This window comes from Enhydra lutris, unplaced genomic scaffold, assembly GCF_002288905.1.
Source record: "Enhydra lutris kenyoni isolate GAN:26980312 unplaced genomic scaffold, ASM228890v2 scaffoldscaffold51, whole genome shotgun sequence".
NCBI classification, from domain to species: domain Eukaryota; kingdom Metazoa; phylum Chordata; class Mammalia; order Carnivora; family Mustelidae; genus Enhydra; species Enhydra lutris.
The window spans coordinates 13,044,494-13,064,918 of NW_019154135.1; the positions used below are offsets into that span (position 1 = coordinate 13,044,494).

At 61.7% G+C, this 20,425-nt stretch overlaps 1 protein-coding gene across 1 annotated transcript in view; it reads right to left on the reverse strand.

Moving 5' to 3' along the window:
* LOC111157054 (adenylate cyclase 1) overlaps positions 1–20,425 on the reverse strand; it is an 83,796-nt gene that overhangs the window by 28,340 nt on the left and 35,031 nt on the right. Inside the window, exons 4-8 of the mRNA XM_022518267.1 lie at positions 17,456–17,567; positions 7,917–8,044; positions 3,835–3,993; positions 1,699–1,840; positions 544–699 (exon numbers count right to left, since the gene is read on the reverse strand). Coding sequence (XP_022373975.1) covers positions 544–699; positions 1,699–1,840; positions 3,835–3,993; positions 7,917–8,044; positions 17,456–17,567 — 697 coding nt within the window. The remainder of the gene's footprint in view (positions 1–543; positions 700–1,698; positions 1,841–3,834; positions 3,994–7,916; positions 8,045–17,455; positions 17,568–20,425) is intronic.

Here is a 20,425-nt window from a genome sequence, read left to right on the forward strand (position 1 = left end):
TGAGACACAAGACCAACATGGTTGAAGTGGACTCTGGGACCACCACGGAGCAGCACTGCCCCCCCAAACCCAGCAGAAGACCAGAACACCCAGAGACAGTTATGACCAACCCGAGAGAAAAGGGGGAAAATCCTGGCAGCCAGGCCACGAGGCTGGCACCCCCAGGGGAAGCCACCTTCCATGGACTGGACAGCTTTGAACACAAAGAAAGGCAAGCAGTGCACAGCGGAAGACCCGGTGGTGGGGGCAGCCGGAGACAAGCCTACCCAATGGCGCCTGGGCTCATGGGCCATCTCCAAGGCTCCAGACCTCACGGCAGAGCATCTGATCAGCATGGATAACCTCAGGGACTGCTGTTGGGGTCCACGCACGCATTTACCCACAAACACATGGAAGCCAAATTGGAAAAAGGGCAAGATGACAGAAAGATTTTTCCAGGAAAACACAAGCAGCCTGGCTTTGAACAGCATTTACACTTTGGAAAGCACACTGGGCCAGGCGGCCCTGGGCAGGGAGGTCCCCACAGGGGCGGGAGGCCCCTACCTTGTCGTCGTCCTCGCAGGTCATGACGTTGGAGAAGGGGATCTCCGCCCTGAACATCCTCCGGCAGTGCATGAGCTGCACCAGCAGGTAACAAACCGTCTTGAACTTCATCCTCTTGGCGGGCTTGATGTCGGACAGGATCAGCCCTGGAAATATCTGTGCCAGCAGCCGGCACGCACACACTGGTCAGCAGACCCACGCTGCGCCCTGAGCCCCCGGGCAGGGAGCGGGAACCTGACGGGGACAGGGAGGTCACGGGGACCGTGTGCTCAAGGACAGACAGAGGTGGACAGAACCAGCAAGCCAGGCCCACAGCACACGGCTCTCAGCTACACCCAGGGCCTCTGAAAACCAGAGTGAGGCCTCAGTCCTCCAGTGGAGCTGTGGGAAGGTTTGGGGCCAGGCCACGGGGGGACCCTGGAGCCTGGACGTCAGGGGCTGGGCCAGCAGCTGGCTGTGGACCACTACCCACTTACCTCCGGGTTCCCTGCCCCTCAGACCCACCCTCCACACCCACATGGGTGACTCCTGCTATCCTGGAGTCCAGCACCAATGCCTCACCTGGCCCTCCTCCACACCACCAACACCTGCCATAGCCTCCTTCCCCTTCTTCCGGAGTGAGCTACGGAGCCCAGCCTGTCCTGGCCCGGAGCCCCCCACAGGCATGGCCCCCAGGGCACAAGGGATAGCACAGCCCTGATCCATGGACACAGGACAGCAAAGCTTGAAGATCTCCCTCCTATCCCACCTGCTTATGTCCTGAAGGAGTAGTGGGGCCATCTGTGCCCTGAGACCCTCACCTATACCCTGTACCCCCCAGTTGATCTCTGAGCCCCTCCCCTGTGCCCTCCATCACTACCCTGAACTCTGGAGGGACTAGCCCTCCCGAGCACGTCCAGGTCAGTTTCCTCACACACAGTGACCTCGAGTGCCCCACACGACGGTCACAGGCCCCCTGTGTGCCCAGCACCCCTCTGCTCAGTGCACCCCCATCCCCGACCTGTTTTGCAAGAGCAGGGTAAAGGCCCGGGGAGATGGGGGGGGGATGCAGGATGGTTGAGTGCCTGAGCAGACCCCGGGCCCCGACTGGGGGTCCAGGAGCTCGCCCACCCAAAGGCCTGGCCCAGGCCCAGGCGAGCGGGTCCCGGAGCCCACCTTCCGCCGGTGTGACGGCACGATGAAGAAGGTCTCAATGTTGTGAGCCTTCAGGAAACTGTTCCTCTCGTGCCCATGCCCCGGCTCCACCTCGTAGTCCCCATTCAAGCAAGCCAGGGTCGTCTTGGTGATGTGGACCTTCCTGCAAAACAGCAGCACAGCCGTGCCCGGGGCCTGCGGCGGCGACGAACACAAGGATCGGGAGGGGCACTCCCCAGGTCGCCGGGCAGCATAGGTCACCTGGGAAGAAGAGGGGGAGGGAGCCCAGCAAGGGGGGTTGTGGGGGTGGGGGGGGCTCGGAGCCTGTACGGGGGCGGGGCGTAGCATCAGCAGGAGCAGGAGGCAGAAGGGAGGCAGTGGGGGGAGGGGAAAGAACACCATGCTGCTCCTCCCCCGCAAGAGGTGGGACGGCCCTCATGCTCACCCCAGTGTGTTTCCGGGTGACGGAAGGAGAAACCCTCAGCCCGCATCTCCTGAGCACAGCCACAAGCCCGGGAGCCACAGTGGCCCCTGGGACCCCGCAGCTCTGGCTCCTCCCAGACACCTGAGCACGGGGCCTCGGGACCCAAAGCCACCGCCCACAGTGAGCAAAGCACCTGTGAGCCCAGAGTCCCCACCCCACTGTGCCCCTCCATTTCCTGCAGGAAAACCGGGCACTGGAGCACAAGAGCCCCTGCCACCAGCCTCCGGGCTCTGGGGCACGGTCACCGCCAGCCTGGCCCTGAACCGCAAAGGGACACCCAGCACCGAGGCTGTCTGCAAGGAGGTGCACGGGCGTCTGCTCCTGCGTTCAGCGTCCTCCACCCGCAACGGGCACGGGAGGCACGCCCAGCCGCAGAGTCGCAGAACTGTGGCTCGGGGACGGAGCAGGGGTCTCGGGTGTAAGCACACGGTGGGAGCGGACGCCACTGGGGGTTCCAGCCGAGGCACAGCCTGGCCAGCCCGGACAGTCAGCCCCGGGAGCACCTTCCCTGGACACAGATGGGGAGGAGAGGCCCGGCGTCCACTGCCTGTCAGTCCTGTGGGACTGGAGGCCCAGTTATGCGTGTGACAGTCCCAGCTGGCAGGGGAAGGGGACGCAAGTCTGGAGCTGGGGTGGTGGGGCTGGAGGTGACACCCGCCGTGGCTCCCCCGGGACCCCTGGAGCAGGCAGTGTTTGCTTAGGACCCAGGTCCTCTGCTTTGTGGCAGCCTGGCCCGTGCGCCCAGCACACCAGCACACGAGCTTGGGGAAGTCGTGGCAGTACGAGGCCACATGGCGGGGTGTGTGAGACCTTCCATTGTGCCCCAGCCTGGCCTTGGTCCCTCCAGGCAGACTGCTCAGGACTAGAGCCTCGAGGAGGAGCCCAGAAACCTAGCTGCAGGGGTCCCAACATGAAACTGGGATTGGGGAGTCACACGGTGAATTCCGTCCTTCCATCTGTCCATCCGTCCATCCACCCATCTGGCCACGTTCTCTGGATGCCCAGTGGCAGACGGTGCGTGTTTGCAGAACGGACGGGTGGAGAATAATAGACGGCATGTGGGAGGGACAGGTCTGTGGGTGGCTGTAAGTGTCCAGGGGTCAGTGCCCAGAGACGGCCGGCCCACAGAGGACAGGGGCACTACCTCTGAGCCCACCTTGAAAGGCGTCAGTGTCAGGACACATGGTGCCTGTTTCAGCCGCGTCCCCACGGGCCATCCAGGAGGGAAGGGGAAGGAAGCATCCCAGGGACACCCGGCCTCTGGGGCAGGCAGTGGGGGGGCGGAAGGGGCAGAGCCAGGGGCGTCCCCGCAGGCGCACACATAAGAGACGCACCACGCAGGTCGCCATGGGGGCGAGTGCCGCTGACGCTCGGTGCTGAGCATCTGGAGCCCTCCTGCGGCCCCATTCCACTCCCGGCCACCTGGGAGCACCTGGCCTTGGCTCTGGGGACTGTCTGAAGGAGGACGAGGACAGAGGAGCATGGCACGGACCGTGTGGAAATGCACCCAGCCTTCCCCGGGGGAGCACAAGGCAGAGAGGAGCGACAGCACAGGGTGGTCCGACCACCGGGCCTCCTCTCCGTCCGCCGCCGGCTTCCCGTGGAGCCCAGGGATCCCAGGGGCCCCGTACAGGCCCCTCCAGCCCAGAGTGCACGACCTCGCCCCGACTCACCCGGGTAGGCCGGCGGCCTCCATGACATTGGCCAGTGTCACGTCATTGGACCACACGTCATACTGCCACTTGCGCAGGCCGAGGACCCCGCAGAGGACCCGGCCAGTGTGCAGCCCCACACGCATGTTCAGATCCACCTCCGTGGCCTCGGCCACCGACCTGCAACAAACACGTTGTGGGTGTGGGGCTGGGCCCTCGTCCACACCCATGAGCTCGCCCATGCAGGGGAGCCTGGAGAGGCGGGAGCACGGGACCACAATTCCCGAGCATGGCCCCAGCTGGGCAGGGCTGCTCCAGGCCAGGACCCCCAGCTCCCCGGCCCCCGGGCATCTCACGGTGTGTCCATGCCAACCCTTGTCCCTCCCCACCCAGAGCAGCCCCCATGGGACATGAACTGGGACCTCCAATCTGCTCTGTATCCCCCTGACCCGGTCAGGAGCTCGTGCCTGCTCCCTGGCCAGAGGCCACTGTGACGACCGCCAGCAGCATCCTGGGAATGGCCAGAGTCTGACCCCAAGCTCCAGACCTGACCCTTGAGTAGACTTTATGGGATTAGAAGTGTGTGGATGTCGAAATCAGGCGGCAGGCCCAGGCGGGGAGCTCACCCCCCAGCTGGGGAACACGGGACAGCGTGAGTCCTTGCAGCCTCCGGGGACACTGCCTGCTGCGGGCAGCTCTGTGCGAGCGGTCATGTGGGGTGTCCGAGGGGTACCAGGCACACCTTCCCCAGCTCTAGGACTCGCTGCCACGGTCAGAGGCACACAATGCACAAGTCTGAACAAAGGGGACATGCGGCAGCTGTGCTTTCCACTCTCCCCCAGCGGGCAGAAGTTACATTACTACAGAAGACACTAAAGCATGCCGTTGAGGAAGCAGCGGGCTCTCGGTGGGCTCCAAGGGACAGGAGTGCAACGAGGCCTCGTGGGAGGGAGCGCTGAGCCATGGGACGGTGGCCTGTCCACAGGGGGCCCCATGGCAGGTCTGTCCAACGGGCCTCCCCCGTCCATGGCAAAGCCCAACCAGAAAGGGCCAGGAGGCCAAGCCGTGACCTGGGACATGGGGGCCCCACGGTGAGGAGGCTTGTCATGAGGGAGAAGAGAGACCAGGAAACATCAGACACACAGGGATGGCCCACCGGACAGCCTGCCCTCTGGCCCCTCCCAGCATAAGATGCCCTGCGGCCCCGCCACGTGCAGGAGCCCAACCCCACCCCACCCAGGAGAGCAGGAAGCCCAGGAGCTCAATGACCAATCTCCCTCCTATTCCAAGACCTGGCACTGATGTGCGTTCACCTGCCTTGTTCCTAATACGATGTGGCCCAGCCAAGATGCGGCCTCCAGGAAGCCCTCCCAGATCCTCACCCCCATCCCTGAGGCCCCATCACTGGTGAGGGTTCAACAGGGTCCATCAGAGACTGCTCCTGGCCACACCCTCGCCACCAGGCAGGCTGGCGGCCCAAATGACCAGAGACTCAGGGGTGCCCGGGTCCCTTAAAACATCTTAATTAGAAACACTACAAGAAGACAAGGGGCTTCAATGGTGAAATAAAGACCATGGGGTCTTCTGTCTGGAACACACAGACAGGACATAGACACAATGCCTGGCGAGGAGGCCATCCAGAGGCTTTGGCTCTCAGAACCTCAAATGGGCAAAGGTGGCCGCTCCACGCGGGGAGCACACGTGAGCAGGGTGGCCCCTGATTTCTAGGGACATCCCATCGGCCCAGCCAACCCCTGCCCTCTCCCGGTCTCTGTTCCCCTGTGTGTGATCCAAGGTGGGAAAAGAGCACTGATGGGCTCCGACAGCCGCCCAGCTACCCTGGCGCCTCCAGGACCAAGGCCACAGCCCACAAGCCGCTAACCCGCTCCGGCAGACCCAGGTCAGAAACACTGGGAGTCGGTCCGCGAGGAGCAGCGACCGAGCACTTCCCGTCGGGTCCAGGGTCCCCGGTGTGTGTCATCCGGAAGTCCACGAGCGGGGGTTTACAGCAACGTTTACTCGGGGGTCTGACGGTGGACGTGTCCTTGACGCCTACTGAACTTCGTGCATATGAAATGCATTTTCTCTCAATTTTAACTTTTCTCAGTCATCGGTCAACCTCTAGTGAGAGGTGCGGAAACAAACACAACGGGGTTAAAGTCTTGGAATTTTTTTTTTTTTTTTTGAAATTTGCGAAGGAAAGGACCACAGAGAAATGTGAGCAAGAAACCAGGAAATGGTGTTTCCGCTCGTTTCACAGCATTTCCGCCACGGCAGCCAGGAAGGGGCGAAGGGCACGGTAACCCAATCCTGCCGCCTGCACACCCTCACCTCTTCCAGAAGGTTCTGCCTCACGTCTGGATCCTGTGCCAGAAGACACAGTTACCCAGACGCTCACGTCGCAGTAAACCGTGCGTCGGGGACGGTCTCATCGAGACACGTGTGCCGCGAACACAGGAGACAGGAGAGGGGCCTCCAGAGCCACAGAGGCGCCTCCCACCCTGGGCCACCCCTGCTCCGGTCGGCCGCGCCGGGGTCTGCCAGCGGCCATGGCGGCCGCGCCAGCTCAAGGTGGGTCCTGGAGGGCAGAGCCGACGCCCCTGATCCAGCGCCGCAAACCAAGACACCCGGCCTCGCCCTGCACGTGGCCCGATGCGCAGGTCTGACACTTTGTAGCAGGAGGGTCCATGCAGAGGAGCTGCCACGCTCTTCCAGGGAGTGCGGGCATCGGCGCGCCGGAGGCTGGGCGCCCGCTGGGAGAGCCCCGGCCCTGCAAGCTGCCCCCGCCACCTGGCTGGGAGCCCTGGGCCTTCACTTGCGCACCAGAGCCTGGTCCTCAACTCAGAAACTGAAACCTTCCCAATACCCGCGGGACCGGGAACACGGGCTCGACCCCTCTCCAGCCTCTGGAGCGCCCAGCACCCAGTCAGGGGGCGGGGCCTGAACGCACCTGCCCTCCAGGAGATCCCTCCCCTCCCTGTTACCATCCTCGGCACTGCCCCGTCCAGCGGCAGGAGACGCCCGCCCCTCGCAAGCCCGTCCTGAGCGCACATGCGGGAGGACTGTCACGTTTGTACAGTGAGCAACCCTACTGGATGTGCGGCTGGTGAGCGTCACCCCAGGCCGGAACAAGCAGCGTCCCTGATCCTGAGCTCCCCGGAACTGCACAGGAGGTCTGCATGAACTGGCCCCAACCATCCCCCTGCTCTAGAGCCCCCGTCCACCCAGAGGACCCCTCAGCTGCAGCAGACCACTGGCGTCCCCGGGCCATCTTCCACCCCCGACCCCAGCACTAGGCGTCTGTCTCTCCACCACAGATCTGCCGCCACTGGCACGGGGACCCCCTCCTGGACGCTCGTGGATGCCCCCACACCTGCCCTGCAGGGCCCGTCTGCAAGGTCAGCCCCGCCAAGCCTCCTGTTTTGCGTTTCTCTCTCTGTTCTTCCCTGTTTCCTGTACAACCGTGCGGCCAGCACTTTCTGGCTCCGAGTGTGGACGCTTACACTGGTCCCCATTAACCTCATCCCCCCCCGGACCGCACCCACTGCTCCACGCTGCTCAGATGGGTGCCCGTCCGCCAGCTCAGCCCCCCAGCCCCATGCCTTCCCTGGACGATAGAGGGTCCCTCATTCTTCATCCCGCTCCGACAGGACGGGGCTGGCTTGAAAGGTCCGGCCGGCCCACAGTGCTCCCAGGAGGCGCCCCTGCTCCTTCAGAGCCCCCTTGGCAGAGAGCCCCCGCACGGCCCTGAGCGTGAAGACGAGCACGTGCAGCCCCATTCACTGGGACATGGCTGGACTGGAACCAGACCTCCCCGCTGACTCCCTGTCCGGCTAAGTGGTGAAGCTGGTACCTTCCTGCACCCCTGATGCATCCCGGACCACGCCCTGGATGGCCACGGACGAGGACACATCCCAGCAAACTGCAGACGGGAGGTCTCGGGGCACCCCGCTCGGGCGGGAGCTCCCCCACCCCACCTCACCGTGTAGCCTGGCTCTCTGCGGCCGGGGGACCGCCGGCCCCTTGGGACAGACCGGCCGGCACAGCGCAGGCCCGCGGGGCCCATGGGGGTGCAAGGGGGACGGGTCCCCGCTCGTACTCACGTGATGGTGTCGATCATGTCCAGCCCCATCTCCACGCAGCAGTGGGCGTGGTCGGTCTTGGGCTGGGTGAGGCCCGACACACAGTAGTAGCAGTCCCCGAGGATCTTGATGCGGCGGCAGTGGTTCTCCTGGGGTCGAGAGGACAGAGCGCACGTTAGTGACGCGCCTGGGGCCTGGGCATGACGGCACACAGGCCTGTTCCCACACGGGGGACCCCCCTGCCCGTCCCTCACCCACCTGGCCAAACCCGTGCCCCGTTCAAGGTCAGAAGCTGCCCCAAGTCAGAGCCAGCGGCTTTCCCGGGGACGTTCTCTGCCCCGGGTGCCCAGCACAGTGACCCTCCTGGCCTCCAGCTCCGACGGCCTCGTGATGGACCCTGTGAGTCACATCAGACCCCTCACACACACACACACCAGCCGCCGTCCGGCAGGTGCACGCCCCCGAGTGTCCCTGAGATGCAGGTCCAAGGGGTATGTGGGCAGCTGTCACCAAAGAATCACCTGCCAGGGCCCCGAGCCCCAAGGGGACCACCAGGGTCTGCACCCTGACCTCGCCACCCACAGGGACACCCAGAACGTCCCCCACAGCATTTATCCAACACTAAGAGCGTCGCGCCCACCTTGGTCCTGCTGGGGAGGGGCTTTCTGGCACCTGCCGTGAGCCAGCCCATCGGTCTCAGCCGTGTCACATCTCGGACGCCCCCGGAAAGCTCGTACTCACATCCCTAAAATAACGGACGGCCTCACAAAACTCCTTCCCATGAGCGGGTCCTGTCCGTGGATGTCCACCACGACATACAGCAGAGATGCTCTACGAAACGCACTAACGCGTGGAAAAGTGACAGCAAATCCGCTGCCGTCCACACATCAAATTTCATGAAAACACAGGACGTTTCCCAGAACAAACAGGCATTGAGAAGCATGGCTTCTCTCCACGTTGCAGGGGTCCCATGGGCCCTGGGCCCGTGGGCGTCTGCAAGGGGCTGGTCTCTCCAGCACGTCCCGGGTGAGGAGAACCTCACAGGTCCCGAGATGTCCTGCACGCCCAGAGCCCCACAGCTCCTGCTCTGAGAGCACGTCCCGGCGTCCCACAGGAAGGCAAAGCTGAGGGCGACCTGTCCCATTGACGATGTCAGGGAGCCCAGAGGCAGATGGCCGGCGGCAGATATCCCCACTGCACAGCCGAGGCCTGGGCCCTGGGAGTCAGACCCCCAGGCTTCTCTGGCCACGCTCCCCAAGCCTCCAGGCCAGCGGGCAACACTGGAACTGGACACTGGAACCCACTGTCCCCATCATCCCTGTCCCCAACCGTCAAAGCAGGCAGCGACAGGGAGCTCCTCTCCCATCCTCCCTGGCCCCCAGCCCAGGGCCCAGGCATGACACCATGAACCGCTGCAGGGCCTCAGCCGGTTCCTGGCTGTCGGGACGTCCTCCTAGTGATCAGTCTGGGGTTCCAGGCGCCCCCCCACCGAAGAGCCCACGGAGGGGACGGCACTATTCTTGCTGACGATTTCGGGAGGAGCACCTGTCGCCAGAGCTGGTACCTCAAGAGTGACATGTGGCCATCAGCCCCTGCATGGGGCGTCCCTGTGCCCCCGCGGCCTCCTGCCTTTCTCTTTGTGTCCTGTGTCTGGACGGGCAGGTGCGTGTGAGCTGCGTGAAGGTGGGGAGGTGCCCGCAGGGAGCCCCGAATGTGACTGTTACTGCTCTGCGCAGCCGATCCCCACGTGAGGGCCGGGGCAAAGCCACTTAGCAGGGAGCGTCCAGGGGCCGCGGCCTCTTCATTGCAGCCTGTCAGCTGCAGACGTGACCTTGGTGACCGTCCCCCAGCACAAAGCCTCGGCTCCTCCTCGCCGGCCACTGCAGGGCCGGGGCAGGATGCAGCCCCCAGCAGACGGGGGCAGTAAGTGGCTAACATTTCGTCTTGTCCTTCTCTTGTCCGATGTCCTGGCTGTCGCTGGCCAGCTTGAGAGACCAAAGAGGTGTTTTCATTGACCTTGGTGTGTTTTGATTTAAAATCTTCCCCATGGTTTCTGGAGCTGAGCCCAGACCTTTACGACGACAGCACAGCTGTTCCCGAGACCCCTGTCCTCTGCATCCAGACTGTCCCTCCCCCCAGGCTGGGGGACGGAGTGGCCAACGGAACCCAGGTGGCTCTAGGGGGATCCAGGTGGGAAGGCCTCACGCTGAGCCCGCCGGGTGGGGACTGCAGGCTCACAGACGAGCTCTGACAGGTCGGCCTTGCCACGCAGGCAGCTGGGGGGCCTCGGAGGGCAGGGTCCCTGTGACGTAAGCAGTGGCAATCGCTGGGAGGGGCACACGTCACCATTTACTTCCACTTCCGTTCCACTTACGGCATCTGCTCTGTTCGTCTGCGCGGGACCCTGGGTGAATTGGGGGCCTGCTGTCCCAGATCCTCCACCCGCCAGGAGGGACCGTCCAGGAGCAGATGTCTGTCCTGCTGTGCGGCCGTCTCATAGCCTCAGATGGGCCCATCACGGGCACCTCCCTACAGCAGACGGTCACTCATGCGCACCTGCTCCGGGTGCCTGAGGCGGAGAGAGCGCCCGAAGGACAGCCCCGCGTACAGCACGATGTCTGACCACGCGGGCAGGGCGGTCCTCCCTCACACCCCTGGTCTCTGGTCTGCACTGAGGAACCGAGCCATGCAAATAGTTTACACACTTTTAAAAATGACATTGAGGAGCACCTGGGGGGCTCAATCGCTTGAGCGTCTGACTCCCGATTTCAGCTCTGGTCGCGGTCTCAGGGCCGTGAGTTCAAGCCCCACACTGGGCTCTGTGCTTCCTGGGGGGTCTGCTGGGAGCTCTCTCTCCCTCTGCATCTCTCTCAAATACCTAAATAAATCTCCTTGTAAAAAAAATTGAGTTGCAAACGGCGACGCCCAGAAACCAAAATGAAACAAGCCTAAGGGGACCGCGTCCGAATGCGGCCGCGCGGGTCATTATTCCAGGGGACGCGACAGCGTGTCCAGTGCGATGCCGGCCAAGGACAAAACAAAGAAACAGCCGGCGGAGGCCGAAACCGCACGTGGCGGCCCTGTTGTGGGGTTGGCACTGACGACCTTCTTCTGACCTGATGGTATACAAACCCACGAAACACGCCGACGACCTCACCATTGCAGGCTTCCAGCCTCGAGGGAGCGGAGACATGGGATCAAAATCGAAGGAGTGAAGTTATTTGGTGAGTTGGAAACACCCACACAAACTCAGAATTTGGTGTTATTTTTCAAAAAAAATATGCCCATGCCCGTGCCCTGAGATGCCGAGGACCAGCGGGCCACCTACCCACACTGGGAGGAAGCCGGGCTCCCGGAGAAGGCGTGTCTGTGTGGCACTGTCCCTGCACATGGGGGGGGGGGGAACAGTCCTGTCCAAGGGTGACCGGAGGCGCCAGGACGGGCGCCCACGGGTGGGAGGCGTGAGCGTGAGCAGCGGGAACGGACGGAAGGTGTCCACGCACAGCCAGTCCACAGACCCCAGTAACACCCGGAACGGAGGACCAGGAGGAAGAACCTCCCCGCTCGCCCCTGGCGGGTTCTAGGGCACAGATTCCTCATCTGGAAAACGGACCCATGCCACAGGCCAAGCATGTATGGTTTTGGAGGATTACCCATCAGCAGACGTAAGGACATTCTTCTATTTAGAGAATCACGAGCTAACAAGAGCGGGGAAATGACAGGAAACACACACCCCAGTGAATGACCAAGCAGCCCGCCTTCGGGACACCTGCCCCAGCACCTGGGTGTGACGCGACGGGAAGCAGGTGGTAGGGGGGTCACACACGTGGGAGCCACAGGAACCACGAGCCACGCTGCACCTGGCCGGGAGCTGGCGATGGGCACGCCAGGGGAGGAATGGGGAGACCGCTGGAGCTTCTGGGAGGTTCCCCAACACACAGGAAAAACCCGGGGACCTGAGCCCCAGTGCTGGTGGCCTGCGGGCTCAGGGGAGGTGACGGGGGGGCCACCCCCAAGGGTCCAATGTGCGTGTTCCCGTTTTCTGTCTGTGTCCTGACGGGCATCGGGGGAACTTGCTGACTTAGGTCCTCTTGTTCCAACTCCACCAACCCCAGGGGTCCGGAGCCCACAGCCCCACGTCCTCTCTGCACCCCCACACCCAGCCGCAAACCCGCTCCGTCCCCCAGGCCAGATTGCCAGGACAGGGGACACCCGGAGCCCAGGGTCCGCGTCCCCTCATCTGCCTCACCTCTTCCTCCATGGAAACCCTGAGCAATGCCCGGCCACGGTCCCCCAGCCCCTCAGCCTCCCGCACACCCTGCCGTGCCCGTCCTCTGGGACTGAAGGGCTGTGACACATGGCACCGGCTCTGTGCTGGCGGTCAGTGCCCTCCACAAATTACACCCAGACACGTACCCCGCCTGGAACAAGGTTGCTGAGGGGAGGACACCTGATGTGACAAGCAGGTGACAGGGCCCAGAGGGAATCAGTCCACTGGGCGGATGACAGGATCGCTGTGGCCACTCATGCTCAAGAGAAGGGCGGGGGCCAAGGCTGTGGGCACAAGGTGTGGCGACGTCTAGGACCGGGAGGATAGGCGTGAGCAAGCAAGACAGGACAACGTCAGCCAGTGTCAACAGGAGGGAACGGGTGTCCGGCAGAGGCTGCCATGGCCCCTGCCTCCACGCAGGAGAGAAATTTCCATACACGAGTTCTGAAGCCCCTGAGGGCAGGGCCGGGTCTGACCTGTGCAGGCTGCTCCCGTGGTCTAGGCTAGACTGTTCACCGTAGGCACAGCGCCGTGAGCCCTGCCTCCTCCGTGTCACACGGGGGACCGACTGCGTTCCTCCCCTGCATGGCAGGCAAGGCCACCCGCCCAGGCCACCATGCCTCTCCCTGCACCTTCCCTGACCATGTGCCCAGGAGCCATGCATGAGCCGGGCTCCCCACACCTTCCTAGGAGGAGCCATGCCACAGCTCTGAGCCGTCGTGGATGCGGAGTGGAGGTCCCCTCCCTGAGGGACCCCTGAGGCACAGCCCCAGGCTACATCTCTACCGCCAGAAGCAGGCAGAGCAGGAAGGACCGGGTGAGTGACACTGGAGAGAAGGTCCCCAAGCCCCCTGCCAACACCCATGGTCTAGGCAGTAACGGTCATACTCCAGGGCCACGGAACCTTCTCCCAGAAAGGACATGCCAACGTGGTTCGAGCTGTCTGCTTGGGACTCCACCTTCAGGGGACCCAAGGGACATGCTCCCTTGGTGGTCCCTGGGCCACCGCAACCCCGCGCGGCCCATGGGCGTGCAGCCCACCCTCCAGCGGCAAAGGCAGTGTCTGCCCAAGGAAACAGCACCGGGAGCAGGACGCCCCGACTCCCGCTGCCGCTCCCGCCTCCCAGGGACCTCGCAGGAACACTGGGGCGGCCGCCGGCAGGCAGGGTGAGGGCGAGTTTCTGCGGGCGGCCTCCCAGAAACGACAAGTTCCTCGGAAATCCAGACACCTACTGGTTTTTCAGGAAATGATGTTGATTTCCTGCTCGTTAAGAAACAAGGGAAGGCGCATCCCAAGCAATTCAGGAAGCTCTGAAAAGTAAAACTCAGGGTGCACGACTCTGCGGGAACCACAGTCCTTCTGGGACCGTCCCTCCAGCCTCCCCCAACGGCACGCACCCATGTGTGCACCCGCGTTCTGGAAGCGGGGGTCGCGCCCCTTGGGCCATCCTGCACACACGCCGACCACTTCACATCCGCCCTGGGGTCAGCCCGAGCGGAGCGTGGACGACACGCGCACCGCGTCCTCCTCCCAGCTGGTCCCAGTCCTGACCGTGCTCGGCCCCGCCAGCCTCCCCCCTGCGCTGGACATTCCAGCCAGAGCCCCTCGCTCCCTCGTCGGTCTGCCGCATGCAAGCCCGATGGCACGTGCACAGCACGTCTGCGGAAAGAGCACCACCCAGCCGTGACCCCAGCCCGCGGGCGGGCACACTCCAGGCACGCGGCACCGCACCGACAGCTCAGAGCGGCTCCCAGGACAAGGACGGCGGGGCAGGGAGGGACGGCGGGCCATCGGGCCTCTCACGTTTCTTGGGCCAGGAAGCCAAGGCATGAGACGCAAGGGTCCCTGCGGGTCCCGGCCTCTGGCTCAAGCCCAAGGGAAGGACGGACGTGAACACACACCCCGGCGAGCTCCACCCTCGGACTGGTTTCCACGGGAACACTCGGAGAAACCGAGATAACTAACACCCTCACTGACGCAGGTCACAACAGTCAAGAGCACGGCCCATCAGGAAAACCCAAGAGCTTCCTCCCAAGATGATGGGACTGTGAACCGACCAAAGTGGGACCCCAAACACCGGGAAGGAAACCACGTGGAAGCACGTCCAAATCAAATCGCTTAAAGCCACCGGTGAAGGGAAAATCTTGCAAACGGTCAGAGAAAAAAGGCATCCTCCACATGTTTCGTCCGGAGGACCAGAGCGCCGTCCTCGGCAGGAGCACAGCAAACGCCTGTCAGCCACATTCTGCACCAGTGACAAGAAATTCCACACATGAGGACAAAACAAAGAGTTTTCTCAGAAACACGGACACCCAGAGGACTCGTGGCCAGCCCGCGCGCCCTGTTTTTGGCAGCGGAACCGCGTGGAGACGCGGCCACCGATCCCACGCGGCTGAGAGCAGCGGAGCGAACCCCCACGACCTCGCCCTTGTGCCTCCTCGCATCAAAGGGGAACAAGCAAAAATGGTAACAACGCAGAACGGGGTTTATGACAAAACGTACAACGTGCACAACGTCACAACGGCCAAGCAGGCGGACGTGTCCCGCAAGCCTCGCAGACGGAGTCAAGGGCTCTGCCGCAGACCCCCAGGCAGTCCCCACAGTTACAGTGCCAACGCGTCGGCCGCCACGGGCCCAAGGGCCGCATCACAGAACACACAGACCCGCAGGAAAAGTAAAACAACGACAAGGAACACAGGAGATGAACCACGGTGGGCTGCACAGCCCGGCAAACACGGACTGTCGGATTCCAGGTAGAAAAGGCAAACCCAGCCCTTTAAAAAGACACAAACCGATGGCGGTGGGGGAGGATGTGGAAAAAGATGAAAAAGACACGCTTCCTGACAATAATCAAAGGGAAGCTGGAACAGACATACTAACACAGGACAAAATTAGGTTCCAGGTAAAGAGGAACATTTCTTTTCAAGATCTCATTTATTTGAGAGCGAGCATGAGTGTGAGCGCACAAGTGGGGGTGGGGGGGGCACCAGGAAGAACAGACTCTTCCCTGAGCCCAAGCCCGATGTGGGGCTCGATCCCAGGATCCTGAGATCGTGACCTGAGCCAAAGGCAGACGCTTCACCAACTGAGCTCCCCAGGGGTCCCCAGACGGTCATTTCTTTTTTTTTTTTTTTTTTAAAGATTTTATTTTTTTATTTGACAGAGAGATCACAAGCAGGCAGAGAGGCAGGCAGAGAGAGAGAGGAGGAAGCAGGCTCCCCTAGAGAGTAGAGAGCCCGATGCGGGGCTCGATCCCAGGACTCTGAGATCATGACCTGAGCTGAAGGCAGCGGCTTAACCCACTGAGCCACCCAGGCGCCCCTAGACGGTCATTTCTTAAAAAAGAACTAATTAGGGGCGCCTGGGTGGCACAGTCGGCTGAGTGCCCAACATTAGCTTTCAGCTCGGGCCGTGATCTCAGGGTCCTGGGATCCAGCCCCTCATCCAGCTCCAGGCGCAGCGGGAGTCTGTCTGTCTCTCTCTCCCTCTGCCCCTTCCCCCCCCAAAAAAGACAGAGTTAATCCATCAAGAGGACCTAAGAACCCTAAATGTTTAGGAATCGAACAGCAGAGCTTGAGTACACAGGCGGCAAAGCGGGCAGGACGGAAGGGGACGCAGACAGAGCAGAGCCCTTGCTCGGTACCTGAGAAAACGAGCAGCCGGGACGTGAGTAGAGACGCAGAGTGAGAACACGAGCCAAAGGACACGGGGAGAGTCTACAGACCCCATTGTCCTGGGGGCAGGGGCAGGTGCCGTTGTGAAGACCAGAGTGGGGTGGTGACAGTCCCCTGGGGACAGCAGGGGGCGAGGGGGCAGCCGGGCGGGTGGCACTGCTCATCACCGAGTCACCAAGCAAACACGTCCCCACTGCGGCCAGGATGCGGACCTCTGGTCGCTGGAAAAATGGACGGGGACAGTGGGGGTAGGGCACAGCCTTCCACCAGCGGCAGGTGCTCCTACAGCCCGGTGGCCACAGAAGCCTCATCCAGAAGCTTCCTCGGGAGGGCAGGAGGCAGGTACGGCCCAGGAAAGCTCAGAGCAGCAGCAAGAGAGCCCCGGGCCACCAGGCGCCCGGGCACTGGACGAAACACATGTTCCGACCCACACACAGGAGGTGCTGAGCCGCCCACGCCACACGGGACACACTCACACTCCTCACTCCTCCGTGTACTTCCCCAAAACCACAGGTGTCAGGTAGGGAGAAGGCGCCGGTGACCTTTCGTGTGGGCAGAGCCCCAGCAGCTCCCAGGGCACGAGCCCAGCGTCCCGACCCCTGAGCACAGGCCGCTGGGCCTCCGGGGACAGGCAGCTCCACGCCCCGTGGTACGACCTCTTGGCCAAAAGCAGCGCCCGCCCGCGGTGCCGAGCTGCCTCCTACCTTCATCCTCGGGAAAGAGGAAGCAGCCTCCGACCAACGGGGTCCCACGGGACACGGGCCCGGGACCTCACCGGCGTGCCCCAGGAGGAAGGGTTCTAGCGTGACCCATCTGGACATGACAGCTGGACGTCTCTGATTCCTGCCGCCCCTCAAGGAAACGGCAGGGAGGAGGCAGGGCCGGCGTCCAGGTCCAGCCGGCCGTTCGCCTCCGACACCGAGCATTCTCCCGCCTGTGCTCAGTGCCGAGACTGTGGCCAGCATGATGATGTTGTCCACTCTTTCTAGCAAGCCCTTTAACGGTGACCTTCCCTGAGAAGAGTCCTGACCCTGAGCAGAGTTTCCCCTCCCCTACAACCACCTGCTCAGGAACCCTCTGCATCTACCTCCAGGGAGGCTGGCTGGGCAGATGGGCGTGGCTCTACGTCCCTGGGTCCCCCCAGGTCCTTACAGGACAGGGAAGGGGTCAAGGTCCAAGGAACACAGGCGGGCAGCTGCCTCCACACCAAAGCCCAGGCTGGGCTGGTTAGCAAGGTCTGGGCTCGACCTCTGCGGGGCTGAACGTGACCCGTCCCAGGAAGGTCTCAGCACGCCAGCACTCTCCTGCCACAGGCGGGGCGGTCTATCATTGTCACACATCACCAGCTGACCCCAGACGTGACCTTCAAGGCAGGGCAGCCTGCACAGGGCCTCACGACCCAGCCAGCATCTTCCAGCTCGGACCCAGACAGAGGCACTCGGGGTACATGAGGGCGAGCACCTTCTTTTGTGCAAAGGAATTTCGGGTGGCCGGGCGGGAGCTGTGGTACCCTGGAGCCCACCAGGCACAGCCAGCTGGGGCCCCCCCGGCCGCTCCAGGGACCCGCGCTTACGGTGGTCCTTACGGGGGCTGCGTTTACAGGGGCGGTGCTTACCGTGGCCAGTTCGTCAAACTTGCCGAAGAGCTCGTTCAGGAGTTTCACCAGCTCCTGGGCTGTGCACTGCGACGCCAGGCCTGTGAAGCCCACGATGTCCGCGAAGAGGATGCTGCAAGGAAAAGGCACCAGGCTGCCTCCCCGACAGGCACGCGGGGGCCCAGAGCCGCGCAGAGGGCTGCCTTCACAAGCCCCCAACATGAACCTGCTTACTCCTCAGGGCAGGCTGGAAGGGAAGTGTCCGTGCTCCCGTTATAGACACGGCTGGGGGAAGCGGGAATGCCCGAGCGGCCACAGGGCTCCCGCTGACCCCACAGGGCTCCCGCTGACCCCCCAGGACACGGGCGGGGCACACTCCACAGCCACCAGACCTGCCCCCAGCCCAAGAAGGCCAGTGACCAGCAGCCGGTGAGCACAAGGCACGTGCCTGTAGGACGCGAGTGGGCCTTCTCGCCATTTTCCCTCCTGCCGGCTGACAAGGCGACAGAGCCCCGGTATTGTCTGAGCCCCACTGTGCAGCCCCGGCTGGGATGCGCACCGGGACAGGGCCTCACCTTGCGGGATGGAAGCCTGGTGTGTGGGCATCCGTTTCCTACAGAGTGGGGTGGGTCAAAACAACGGGGCCCACCCCCTACCCCCCACCACACAGTCTCCCTCTGCCTCACGCAGCACAGCGGTGCCCTCACTGTGATTCTGCCCGGTACAGAATTCCGCCCTTGAACATGCCACCCCAACCCCTGCTTCCAGCCCTCCCTGTGAAAAATTACACATTGGTCTTGTGGGCGGTCACCTGCCTGTGACATGCCTTCTCTCCCGCTTTGCTCCTAGTGTCTGGCCCTTAGGGCTCGATTACAACATGTCTAGTGGTGTTTTCACTGTGTGTGCCCTAACCGAGCTTCTTCAATGTGTAGGTGAGAGCCTTCCATCGAACCTGAGATATTTTGAGCCATATTCTTTTTCAAATATTCTTTCTGCCCCTTTCCCCTCCCCTGGGACTCCTCATGGGTGTGCTGTTGGACTGGACTGTGTCCCCGGAGTCTCTGAGCCTCTGTTCTCTCTCCATCACCCTTTGTTCATTCCATTCATCAGGTTCCACAATTGCAACTGTCTGTCTTCAAGTTCACCAATTCTTTCTTCAACCTGCTCACATCTGCTCAATGTGGAACCCCCTCCCCCACCCCGCAGTGACCTTCTCGTTCTAAGTATTGTATTTTTCAAAGTCAGAATTTCTGGAAGTCTTTCTCATGTTCTCCTTTATTTGGACACAGTTTGTTCTTTGAATGTATGTAAAACAGGTGATTTAGGGTCCCGTGGGTGACTCAGTCAATTAAACATCTGCCTTCAGCTCTGGTCGTAGTCTCAGGGTCCTGGGATGGAGCCCCGTGTCCGGCTCCCTGCTCAGCGGGGAGTCAGCTTCTCCCTCTCCTTTTGCCCCTCCCCCACTCATGCTCTCTCTCTCAAATAAAAACTTTTTAAAAAATGGGGGATTAGTTCTGTCTAGAAGTCCAATGTGTGGGCTTCCTCAGGACAGCTTCTACGGACTGCTGTTTTCATCCCTGTGTGAGCCACACTGTTTGTGTTTTTGCATATCACACATGTTCTTATGGAAAACTAAATAGTATAATGTGGCAAGTCTGAAAATGAGAACACCCCCACCCTCAGGATTGGGGTTGTTCTTGTTGCTATTTATGCTGTTATCTGTTCAGTGACTTTTTGTTGCTGTTGTTCAGTGACTTTTCTAACAAATTCTCATGTGAGACCATTAAAATCTCTGGTCGATTAGCCTAATGGCCCGTTAATGGCTAGCCAGAAACTTCCTCACATGCCTGCAGCCAGTAAGTCTCTCAGTCCTTGATGACAGGCACGTAGCCACGCAGATTCCAGCTCTGCCTGACTCTGCTCTTCCTGGTTGCACACAGCCTCAAGGTCAGCCTCAAGACCTCAAGGACAGCCCAGAGTCCTCGTGGTCCTTCCTAAGCAGGCACACGGCCCTACCCTTGGGTGTGATCTTCTGATTCCCAGAAACATTCACAGAGCCTTTCAAAGCCCCTGACAGACATCTTGTTCCCCAGTTTTAAGATTTTAGTGCCCTGCTGCTGGCCTCGGCTGCTATCACTGCCTGTGACAGCTATGATGTTAAAACAATTGTCACTGATTGTTTTTAACAAATGTCCCAGGGCAAAAGCTGTTCACACTGAGTGTTGAGTCAGGTCAAATAAAGACAAGCCTTGAGCAAGGTTTTCCAGGGAATTCCCAGACAGTCAAATAAGGACAGTTCTCTGAGAATGTGTCAAAGCCCTAACCCCATTCTGTCCCCTCAGGTGGCTGTCAGTGGGCAGGTTCTCAGTGGATTGCAGCGGGCGATTTTCAAAGCCATCGCAGAGCTAAAATCAGTGAACAGGGTGAGTGAGAACGCTACAAAGCTCGCTGTTTTTGCCAAGATTTAGCTGTTTCTCTTAAATACCCATTCCTGGATTCCTCAGGCTTTGGCTCATGTCCGGTGCTCTGACAACGTGGACTCTGACAGTTTTTGTCAGTACTGTCAAGGCATCTACGGAGGAGAGGATTTGCAGATGTTCTTACTCCACTGTTCCTGAAGGCATCAGCCTATTAGTCGTGAGTGGAGTACTGACTTGGGACTTTAATCCTGATGGGGTGGGGAACCAGTGAGGGACTCTAACAAGGATGGTGAGGAGGACAGTGAGATGTCCACATCTGGGCTGGAGGAAGGCACCTCTCACCCTGTGCGAGCGTGGCCAGGGGAGCCAGGCTGGGGCTCGTGCCGTCAAGGACAGGGACCCAGTCTCGGCTTCCTCTCTTATCTCAGAGCTGTCACACACGTACACCTGCTGGGAACGTGGCACCCCCCAGGGGATGTGGGTGGAGGGAAATGGTGACTTTGCACAAGGGGGTTTGTTGTCGTAGGCCAGAAAAGAGGGAGAGAAAGGCACATGGGCACTGAGCACCAGA